The 12,426-nt window shown below is 38.0% G+C and overlaps 1 protein-coding gene across 1 annotated transcript in view; it reads right to left on the bottom strand.

The window, feature by feature from the left end:
* Nucleotides 1-1,268: 1,268 nt before the first annotated feature.
* The window catches only part of EPHA6 (EPH receptor A6), a 371,852-nt gene continuing 360,694 nt past the window's right edge, over nucleotides 1,269-12,426 (bottom strand). Inside the window, exon 18 of the mRNA XM_059871825.1 lies at nucleotides 1,269-11,090. Coding sequence (XP_059727808.1) covers nucleotides 10,976-11,090 — 115 coding nt within the window. The 3' untranslated portion in view covers nucleotides 1,269-10,975. The remainder of the gene's footprint in view (nucleotides 11,091-12,426) is intronic.

Below are 12,426 nucleotides of genomic sequence, written 5' to 3'. Positions count from 1 at the left end.
GTAAGAACGGTCACCCGAGGTGTTGACATCACCGCCCGTTCCGAAGCGGGCGTTTTGGCAGTGTTTGGAAAATCTCAAATGCGCGCGTCACTGGGGCAGTGGCAGCATCAGGGCTTTGGGGGGAAGACAGGCTGGCCAGGCCAGGCACAGAGGCTGAAAATACACTTCAGTTTTTTTTTTTTTTTTTTTTTTTTTTTTTTTTTTTTTTTTTTTTTTTTAATGCGTAGCATAGTCCTGTCAGATTGTTTCAATGTTTGCTGTATTTCCTGTATCAGGAAGGTTCCAAATAAAAGATGAGATTCTCTTGTAGTGGCATTATGAGCCACTAAAGGAACAGGCAGGTAGCATTAATCCCACAGTGAAACTGTGTGAGGAAGCACTTCCTAGACTCTAATCAAGTTGTGAAGTACATATGGTAGAGGAGGGTGTTTCTATTTGAAATCAGCCCGTATCTGTGGAGTCGTTCAGAATTCAGTGGAGAACACAGAACTGCAAAGGCATTTCTGTAACCAGATCTCTAAAATGAAATATTCATTCTTCATTATGTACACTGTGTTAAACCTGACAGTCCTTAGTGAGAAAGCTCTTCCCATGTAAAATAAAGATGATGTAATGGACTGTGGGCATCTGACACTCATTTCCTATTACTTTACAGCTACTTCTGTTCAGTCTTGCATTGCATGCAAGTGATTTTATGCAATGAAAGGCTCATTATAACTTGAAGCTTTTTGAGGTAGGGTCTGGGTATTGTATATGGCATTCACTTCTCTGTGAATCGTTGTGCATTGCCCTGGAATTATTTACATAATATGATCAGTTTTAAAACTGCTTTTGTCAGTGAAAGCTTTGACAAATACTAGAGGAGTTGCATGGCTCAGTGAATCACCATGAGGAGGGTGAACGTACTGCAGAATCTTAATAGCGCATTAAAAGCCATTTAAAATTCAGATTCACAGTGTTTCCCAAGAAGGAGAGAGCATGGCTGTTTGCAGCTTTTAATGTGCATGTTTTTTTCTCCCTGATGCTGTGAACTGTGTGTGCTTTTTGAGCATAAATGCTCAGTGGTAAGCACAGAAGAGCATTTTTTAGCTGAAGAAAACAACACCACCCTGAAGCATCTCAAGTGTTGGAGAGTATTGCCAGTCCATCTTTATTAGTACACCACCCTGTGTTAAGCAGCTGGGATTTTTTTGCATGATTATGTATGGCTTCACTGTGGATCATTATATTTGTAACTTAAGGCCAGACAAACACCATTAACTCAAAAATAACCACCAGTACTGTAACTTTTATTTGCTAATAAATATCTTAATAAACAGGCTTACCCCATCTGTAAGACCTGATAATGCCTCTTAGGAAATCATAGAAAAATAAAATACAATAATAATCAATAACTTGTACTTTGTACAAAAATCTCATTATGTTGCTCAGCAGGTAGTTTTGCCAAACCCCATATTCTTTCTGCAAAGAGATGGCATATGTGATGCAATTCACCTTAAAAACACTCTAATGTTGAGAGCTGAGCATTCTATTACACTATTAACTTGTAGGCATGCCAGCACATGAAAATTTACATGAAACATCATAGTATCATAGGAATAGAATCATAATAATAAAGAAAAGAAGAGAACACCACTTTTCAGGAAATAATAACAACTTCACGTCTAATGTAAATTCCCCTTGGGACTGCAAATCAGTAGGGTAAGCTTTTTATTCCACAGATACTCCTACAGTACTGTTATAAATAGGCAAAAAGAAAGTGCAGTGGGACGTGTATGGAAGATGTATTAGGTGAAGAAAAGTAATTGTGGGGAGTGAGGCAGTCCCAGGGGGAAGCAGCGACACTGGCTGTGCAATGTTCATCTCCCAGAAGGAGCAGCTCCAGAGCCACAGAGCTCAGACCCATGGAGGTGGAGCCCAGAGCCTCTGGAACTGCAGCACCAGGGCAGCTCTTCTGGGAGATGACTGCTGAACACTGAGCCACGGGTAGTTGTCATTATTCAAATATGTGTTGGTTAAAGAAGCAATGGCAAAACAAACCTTAGCAGGGGTCTTTAAAGAAAAGGTGGATTTCAGACTACTGGTAGGGATATGAGATCTGTGCTGAGGCCATGGTTTGATTTTATAAAATAATTTGCAAGTATTATGACTATACCATTGCTTTTGAAGCCATCTACTTCTGAAGTTTTGACATGGCTGCTTAAATATATAATCTAAAGTGTCTGTCATCAAATATTTATTCATATATACACATACATTGATACATTTTATGGCTATGCTAGGACAGCAAACTATGAAGAGCAGTCATATTTAGATTTTTACAATCTAATTTCACAGAAGAGACAGAGATTAAAACCCCTTTTAATTCAGATACATTTAAAACCAACACACAGAAATAGATAGAGGCTATCCTGAGAAAACATACCAACCACGTTATCTTCCAAAAGTAAATCAAAGCTAATGTTTGGAAGGTAGCAAAATATTATTTTTGTATTTTTTTTCTGAAAGTCAAAGTGGTTTGTTTTTCTTTAAAAAAGTGATGACAAAATTAAAACTGTTAATTCCAACTAGATCAATGAATGTTACTTTGCTAGAAAAGAAACTATTGCCTTTCAGTAAACAGGGTTTCATGTGATCTTTTAAAGATTTTTGTTTTTCTTGCTAAACTGCAGGTGCAATCCTGAGAAGTGCAGAGAAGTTCCCGAAGTCAGTAGGATTTATACCACCCCAGAGAAGAATGAGCCCTTTTTATGTCTCTGGGTTTTCAGTCATGGCAGCACTGTGTGTCATGTAACTGATACCACCAGAGAATGTTGGTATTGGCCTCAACAGAAGCAGATGGCAGGCTCTGGGTAAGAGCAACAAACACTGAACCCTGTCACCAGAGTTAACAAAGAAACAACTTTTCCCACTTTTAGTGTGAAATAGACTTCTCAGCCTTAAAAGAGCTGGGAGAAGAAAGTGCTGCAGAAGAAATGGTAGTAAAAAACTGCACTGCCAATTCAAAGCTCACTGTTTCTTGGGGAGATGCAGATAGGGAATCATGGCCTTTAGGCTGTAAAATGCTTACAGGTTTCCTTATTAGGAATCTTGGGGTGGGCTGGTTTTCTCCAGATAGGGAATTAGTAAAAGAATCCAGAAAATGGAACCACTAAGAGGGCATTTGTTATTTTATTTGCTACTGTGCCATTCATTAACTGGCAAATCTGAAAACTTAGACTGCAGTGCACCAGAAGTATGAAGCAGCTTGTTCAAAGAGGCAAATCATCAGTCAGAACTTGTATTATGAAAGGGAGACCATATTGCATCCTGATTTATGTTTAGGAAAGAAGAAAGATAGAAAAGTCCTATTTGTTTTGGAAGTTTTGTTTGTTTGATGGGGCTGGTGGTTTCATCCTGAATTTAAATCCAGAAGTTTGGGAAATTATTTGGGGAGAAAAACCCCACAAAGCCAGACAATTTCTGCTAGATACCCTATTAGATGTGTAGGTCATTTAGGTACCTAATTCCAAAGTCAGAGTTGACCATCCATGCCAGAGAAAACAACAAACACTGCAGCACCCAAATTTTGTACCTTGCATTTTACCTTTTCCATGTTGAAGGTAACCACAGCTTACTTGATCACATCCCTGAGGTAGCAGCCTTGTCTTTTAGGCTCAGTGCACTCTCTTCTCCTCATTAAATGAGGTCATCTGTTCCAGGAAAATCTGTAAAAACCTTTGATTCAAAACCTGTTTCACTCACTTGACCTCTTCTTATAGATACAGCTGACTTTGGATCATGCCCTGAGGGACCAACCTACATCTCAACCTGAAATGCTTCAACAGAACAATTAAAACCAGCAAAAACTTTTAGCAATCTATTAAAATGACAAGACAGCTTGTGTCCCAATAAATGCTGGTTCTCTAACAAGAAATTAACCATGACAGTAGTGGGATGCAGGAAAGGAGAATCTGTTTGCAGAGCTGGAGCCTCCCTACAGAAAATATGAACACTGGGCTTTTCTCACTGCCATGAAAGTCAGTAACAAACTCTCATGATTTTAGATCACAGCAACACTATTGCCCATTAACACAGAAACTTTTAATTCCTCACAGTCACATCACTCTCCCAGGAATTAATCAAGATGTTCATTAAAATCATTCAGCAGGATTTGGAAATACTGGGTGTGGTAGAGCAGAACTCGCCCAAAACAAAAATGGAACTTCCCAAACTGACATTTAGTGACAAATAATCCAGAGATTTGGAACACTGGCTGCACTTTGTCTTTTTCAGCTAATCCTATTTTACACAAAGAGACTGTGATAGTAAGTTATACAGCTCAGAGCACCCAGCTTCTTACAGGAAAAAAATAATAATCCTATTATGCCTTTCATTTTTCCTATTAATAATTTTCAGTTAAAAAGCAGTCTGAATGAGAGAAAACTGAAAAATTGGTTTCCAAGCCAATATTAACTGGAGATTTCTATGTTTTATTATTTATTTAGGTTCCTCTCAAGAAAGTCAGTATGTAGCTATAAGAACAATTAGTCATTCAGATTTCTGTCTGCTGGACTTTCCAATTTCAATTATGACAACTGTATCAGTTTTTTTTTGTCCTGGGCTAGAACCTGAAAGGTCAGAAAATAGATATTTTTTTCCTTCTTATCACTCAGAACATTATGTGGTGATGATACTATGAAAATAGTCCCTAGACTGTTGCATTGGACACTTTTCCTTCATCCACAACCAGAAAGGATTATTTGGGTTCCAAAGCAGATTTCTCCCAAACCTGACTTTCCAGATTCTAGATTCAAGGTTACTTTCTCTGGAGTCCCTTGACATCCCATAGTTCAGAATGCAGAGACCTGGATTTCTCTTTGATTTGTGGGTTTTCAGTCTCAGGGTTTTGGCTTACCTACCACTCAACATACATGCTGCTGCTGGCCAGTTCTCCACTGAATTGTCAGAAATGAAGAGGTGTTAGTATAATAAGGCAAAATATCTTATCTCATGGTGTTTTAACAGATATTTTTTAGGGATTTTGATTTTTGATTATGCCTAACTCAGTCCCATGTCAAATCAGCCTTTTTATATGAATTAAGCTGCACAAACTCAGAACTGTTTACAGATTTAGGAGTTTCTGAGGTAGCACTGAGATGTGTGCAGAACCAGTCAAAGTTCTCAGACAGATACAGGTAAAAATTTTGGACAGGAACAAAGCAGAACAGATGTGAAAACTTTAAATTACTTTGAGACTGATCTTTTTCATTCTGTTGTACCCCCCATATCTTCACTGTCAGAACTTGCATTTCTTATTCCAGTTTAATTATTCAGGTATGAAAATATCAGATAATATGCTAAACGTTTCTGGAAGAGATAGGTACTTGGGAAATCTCTTGCAGGAAAGGAAAGTAAGATATACTCGTGCAAGTTATTTAAAGAAATATACACAGAAATAGATTCCACTGAACTGGTGTTACCTTATTTCACATATAAAATATGGAAATATACTTTAATCTGTTTTTTAACCTTAGGCTTTTCATCAAACATTGTTGTTGTTTTTCCCTTCTAAAAGTCAGCTTGTCTTTTTATGCTATATGTTGGCATATCCCTACTTATATGCCCTTGAAAATTTTCCACATTTTAACCCCCTAGGTATCCATAAATGGTCATTTAAAAGAAAATAATTTATATCCTCTGTAAACATCTTTGGTGATTTCAGCAGAGGAACTGAAAACTCTTTATAGCATGGACTCCATCTTGTAGTTCTGCTGGCTCATGGGCACCTTGCTTCCCCTTTGGGATCACTAATTTCTGCAGTAATTAGCTGAGTGGAAGAGAATCAGCAGGAAGGGTTTGGGTGACGTGGCAGCAGAAAGGTGAGCAGGCAGCTTTCTCTGAGCCAGTTTGAAAATGGTTTTGTCTACCAGTGGAGGAAAAGAGAGGCTGTCCATTTCTCGCTGACAAGCCAAGGAATTTTGGGAAGAACTATAAACACATAGTGCATGCCACGAAAATTTTTAAAAGCAAATAAACCCCATTAATGCTGTTGGTAATAGGTAATTAATCCTGTAGGTTTGAAAAATCTGATTATTACGATATACATTCTATTTACAATTCTTTATGTACATATAGACAAATATTTTATAACCACAACATGTTCACCATATCCTGGTCCGTAATCTGAAGAATTATATACAACTCTCATGGATGGGCAGTGTGCACTACTAAAGATAGGATGTGATGGTGGAAAATTTTGCCAGCTGTAAGTACTTGGCACTGTATTATGCAACTTTTGAGGTTGTTTTAGAGCTCCTTGGCACAGTATGGACAGTTTTCCCCTTTTTACCTTATTGTAGGTTTTAGGGAGTATTTTTTTTTTCCCCCAGAGCTGATTCATTTGTCTCGCCAGGAGATTTCAAGATCTTGTCCTACTAAGAATTAGCTCAGGCCAACACATTTTTCCCTCACTCTCAAAAAATAATTATAGGACTGTTATAAAAAAGAAATTATCTTTGCCATTTATTCAGAAAAGATTCATTACAATTGGTGACCAAGGGTATTCTGAAAGAAAACTGTTTAACAGAATACAGAGTTCTTCAACCATGTGCAAATGCCACAAGTGTCTCTATTTTTAGTGCTTTTCCTGGAAGATGCAATGGAAGACAGACTTCTTATAATGATTTTAACTGAAGAAATGTTGGACTGGATTAGAGGCAAGTCCTGCTTTTCACTCTCTGAAGGAATATTCCAAGACAGAGTGAGCCCATGACAGGATAGTTACAGGTACCCTGTGTTCGTAAGAGAATTCTGAGCTGCCAGAACACGTCCCACAGAACCATTCCATCAGCTGAGGTAAAACAGTTCAATAACTGCTGCAGTTCACAACAGGGCCAGCTGGAAATGAGGAAGTGCTCTTCAATACAAGGTCAAGAATGTTCTGAGCTGCTTTACCTTGGTGGCTGATGTGGTCCCATGGGGTCATTCTGACATGGAAATTGCTGCGGGTAATGCAGTCTCACTAGGCACCTCCACAGTCCCTGCTATCCCTCATGGTAAATCTCAGCTGATCAAGGATAAAGGAGGTCTGTTTGTTACTTATGACCTGTCTTTGGATCCTGTAGGAATCTGCATTGAAAAAGAAATTAATGAAGCCCTGTGTTAGGCTCATATTAAAAATGGCAAATGGATAGTCAGTCTTAAGTGATGTAAAAATCAAAGTACTGCCGTCGATGAGTTCTGTGTCAGAATAATCCAAGTAATACCTAACAGAATATTGGACACAGAATTTATTTGACTAATTTACTCACTAATTTATTTTATTGTTGAGTGCACTATTTGCAAGTAAAGGATTGCTTTATGCTGTCTGATGTCCTGAAGCACGGCATGTTTCTAAGCATTTATTGGATAGAGACTGGATTCAAGTTCATGGGAAACAAAAAGGGTAAATTTTGTTTGAGAAAAATTTCAATGACGTGGCTCAATTTTCTTCCTTTCACCTCATGGCTTCCTGTTGTTTCTCAATAATTCCAATGTGCAGACACCTCATGAGTAAATTGTATTAAACACTCTGCTGTGCCTTGTTCAGTTTTAAGACCATGAACATCATGAACAAGACCCTCTCTGTTTCACAGGTTCAGCAAAACGACTGGATACAATTAAGGCATGAAATTCATCTGACCAAGCACAAATATCGGAATGGATGAGCTGTCACCGAATGCAGAGAAACAGGTAAGAATTATTTCTTTATACACATCCACGTTATAACACCTTTTCTTTGTTGCTTGCATATAGCTCACACTTTATTTTGTGAACTTTCAATGGGTACTTTTAGTCATAAAGCACTCTGTAATGTGGGCCAGAGTCTCAAAACCAGCCTATTTAATTTGCTTTAATTTATCAAATTGAAATTCCAGCTGCACACTGCAGTATGCAGGATAATTAGAGCTAATTTCCCCTGAAGAAAGAATTTCCTGTAAAGAAAGTTACTCTAATTTCACATATACGTTTGTGGCCTGTACAGAATTTCACATTTGAAAAATAACACCTGTTAGGGTTGTTTTTTTGTTTTGTTTTTAAATTAAAAATATATGAAAAAAATCACTAAACTAAAGCAAGAATAGACTAGGAATCAGCGCAAGAGCAAATAAAACTTTTCCAAAATGGGGAAAATGTAAATGTCATCAAGATAACTATTAGAAAAGTGTCATCACTACAAAAACAACAACAGAAAAACAAGCTGTATAATGCCACAAAATCCTGGATTTACAATGTTATTAACAACTCAAAGAATTGTTATTGTGCTCACTCAAAGAATCCCTTGTTCTTTCCTTTCTGGTCACCCAAACTTTTGTTTATATAAAAAATATATCTGATTAATAAATGTTTTACTTTTGTTATATTATTTTCTATTGAAAAATATTTTCAGTAGTGTGATAAATTTAGAAATTAATTTTCATTAAATATATCCAGGTTGTGTGCATATAACTATGTCAATTCTGCATCCTCACTACCAGGAACAAAAAAAAAACTGGCAAAAGACAATTTAAAAGTGCACATACATGGTTTGGGTCAGCTGTGAATGATTTTAAAACCCCAAAAACAAATAACAGACTCATACCTCTCAGTAATGGATTAAGTTTTGAGAAAGGCTCATTCCACAGATGTCCTGCTGTTGGCCATGGAAGCAATGATACGCAAAATGGATAATAAAATGATGAAGCAAAATCCACTTTTAAATTACTCTGTGGTGTGTCAGTATTTTTCAAAAGGTTTCAGGTAAGTATGGTTTTCTTTCTGTAAGAGTACCTCTACCAAAAAATTATTCAGATGTGGAATTCAGGGAGAATTTTTCAAGTGACAGTCACAGAAAAGAACAAATGTTTTTTTCCCCACTGAAGGGCTGTGATCCTACAAAACTCACATCCTTGTGCTGGACTGATGACTTCAGTGGAAATACTCCTGCTGACAAAATTACCTTTGGAGCTACAATAGGATTGAAGCTGCCCTTCTTTAAACAAGCTCATCAAATTGGCATTGTAGAACACCAGTGGCTCCTGATCTTCAGAAAACTCTTTCCTCAGTTACATCTGCCCTTTTTTTTTTAACGAAAGAAAAAAATACTTAGTGCATTCCTGCTATCTCACCTAAATTAATGCAATTATTCCAACATAAATTGACAACAGCGAATCAGGCCTCATGTGTCTTACTCTGTGATCTGGCTGGAAGCATAATCTATTCTGAGTTGCTTTCTGATTTTCATTCTTTGTCACTGATATACAATGGCAGCCTTTTCCAAGATTTAGGAAATACCTTGTGATTTACAAGCTGTAAATGAAGCAGTAAATACCATCATGATTACACAAAGTAGTTAGATCCTTTTGATATACACATAGATTACACTGATTACCCAAATGCACAATTTAACAGAAGAGTTGCAATGCTTGAGTACATTGGAATGCCACGGAACTCAAAGATACCCTCCAAAGGACACAAGAATGAAGAGAAGCTTCTGCACAGGATTACATGTGACATGCATTGTAGATCTGCGTGGGGTTCCCACAGCACGGCCATGCGGTCCTGCCCCTGCTCCCAGGAGTGCATATCCCATGCAAAAGTTTGGAAATGTAGCCCAGCACGTCTGTGTCAGTTGTCTGAACAAAACATGGAAGCTGGAAGTCTTAGAGAGGTACAAATATTATGTTAGGCCTTTGCTGACATTTTCTTGCATGTAAATATGGCTATTGAAGTGTTCTAAAGGTAATACCTCCAATGTCCTTTAGAGATCTGTACTAAATGAAGATCTGGCCTGGAATGACCAGAGCTCCATTTCAGCAGTTTGCTTTTTAACTTCTAAAAGCAGTTAGAAGTAGGCTCAAGGCAACATGTTACCACACTGCTGTCCTGCATCTCCTTTTCTGCCTTTGTGCAAGGTCTGCATCCTGCAGCCTGTAACTTCCAGCAGCAGTGGGGCTGTACTGCTGCCATTGGCTGGAAGAGGATATGGCCAGCCTGCTCCCACAGGAATAATCCCATCATCCTACCCATGGCTGGCCCTCTGAGCTCTGCTGCTGCTGCTGGAGATGATTTCCTATCCAACAATAGAGACCTGCATGTTGGAAACAGAAAGCTCTTCTGAAATCTGTGCGTCCGCAACAGAGCTGACAACTGTGTTTTACATGTGGTCATGGGAACACTACAACCAGTTTTCCAGTAGTAGAAGCAAATGCTGAGTATTACATTAAAAAAAAAAAAAAAAAGGGTTGTAGGGTGGTGAGGAATCCCAAGGCTAAACAAATTTTCCAACCTAATCTAAAATTTAAAGCATAAAAAGTGTCGAGTGCTAAAGTAATTGAAAATCAAGAACCTTCCTCACTATGCTTCCAATTATTCACACAATGAAAACTCGCTACATAAAATCATCAGTCATTTCTGCAAACAATACTAATGTTTTGAGGCACCGGCTTACCAGCATTCGAACTATTAGAAAGTAATATAATGATAGGACACATACTTTTGGATTTAATTAAGAGATAAAATAAATATTTATGTTAAACTTCTTTTTGATTGCACATTTGGTGTTGGAAGTTACATGGTCACAGAACATGAAAGAAGTCAAATACTTTTTGATCTACCAGCAAATTCTAAATACATCAATAAAGAAGCCACACCAGGCCAAATAGATTACTACTTTCAAGTAAGTCCATGAAAGTTTCCCAAATACTGTTATACAAAGTTACACATCCATGCTGAGTTATTCATCAATGTGTAGCAAGAGTCTTGCAGTAGGCCAGGATTTTATCGGCAGAGAACTGGTGGAGGAGCTGTGCAGTGTGATTAAAAATTCCGGTTTGGAAGCATTAACATAGAAGTACTTGTATAGTCTGAACTGGAGACTGCAGTTCTTGAAGTTGGGAAGAGCAGGAGGGAAGAATGAGAATATTTTTCCATTTTAGAAATGCTGAGGCACAAAACACAGTTGCTTCTATTACTTTCATACATGAAATCCTTTCTCCTGTATGTGCATCATGTGTAACCGCAAAGTCTGTAAACTGCTGACTATTCGTCTCTGGTGTCCAATGAGTGCAACTCCAATTCTTCTAATGTCACTGCAAGATAAAAAAGTTTCATCTTGGATGCAAATATAATAAAGCCTCTGGTGCACAAAAGAATATGATATATGATGACTTCTTCTCCAGGCCAGTTTACCTTCCTGGCCACGGCATGTAAGAAAGCTGCAAATGTTAAATGTTTCTGCATCTGTCAATTTCAATTTTTGAAAAAAACAGTCATTTAAGAAAAAGAATATAATAAAAAGATTATTTAGAGCTCTGAGGCTTAGTGCTCTAAATTAGTGATACCGAGGCTTATTAGTGATACTAATGGTCAATTAATCTTTCCAAATCTCAAGGACTAATCAGGTGAGTTCCAAGAGCCCATTTTTAGTAATGGGTATTATAGCAACTGTTTCCCACTCATACTGGAAAAGGATTGGGGCTTACACACTCAGTATCAACAGTTCTGAGGCAGAAGTAACAGAGGTCCTGCTTCTGATGATTTGGGGAATGTGAGTGAGGTAGTGAGAGATGGTCTAAAGATGAAACTAGCAGTGAATTTTCCAGACTGACCCTGATTTCCCTCCCAGTTTCCCTTCATCTCATCTAGCCCTGCACCCCAGAGTAGGTAGCTCTTGTCACCCACAGGGCTCAACTCTTTGGCAGGAATGAAGTCAACAGCCACCAGAGTTCAGCACAATCCACCACCTTAGTTTTTCTATAAACACCCCCAGCTGCAAGAGCTGAGAAAGATCACAGAGGCACTGAGAGGAAACTTCAGATATGCCAGATTTGTCCATTATGCAAATCCCACACTGGGATATACACAGATATTGCCTCTTTATCCTCAAAAACTGTATGATTATACAACCAGTAAAGGAGCTCATGGGATAAAGCATGGCATTCATGAGTTTCAGATGTGCACTTCCAGATATCTGCATCTGATCTCCAGATCTGTATCCTCCAGCTGAGGAACCACTGCAGAGCTTGCAACTATTATGTGCTTAGGCTTAACATTCTCATGGGGCATGACAGACAACACTTGAGGTCAGCAAAAGTATTGAGCATCTGAGAAACTAAAAGGAGTCAGTGTAAAGAATAAAGCTTTACAGTGGAGAGGGGTCTTAGAAATGCAAGACCAATGCTTAGCATTTATCAGGAATGAAGGCCTGATAAAGCACAGAAAGAAGCCAGCAGGTCTTGTGTAACACAAATTATTTGAAGAGAGAGGGAATCTCTCAAAAAGTTGAAATGGTATCTAAAGGAAGTAGAAAGGATAATAACCTAAGATTAGCTGTAAAAGCACAGTAAGGCAGACTAAAAAGGAGCTTGAGGAGCAAACAGAAAAAACAACCCCAATAATAAAATAGAAAAAATCAAACTTATAATA

The sequence above is a fragment of the Haemorhous mexicanus genome, chromosome 2, assembly GCF_027477595.1.
Source record: "Haemorhous mexicanus isolate bHaeMex1 chromosome 2, bHaeMex1.pri, whole genome shotgun sequence".
NCBI classification, from domain to species: Eukaryota; Metazoa; Chordata; class Aves; order Passeriformes; family Fringillidae; genus Haemorhous; species Haemorhous mexicanus.
This window is presented reverse-complemented; position numbering and strand designations above follow the sequence as displayed.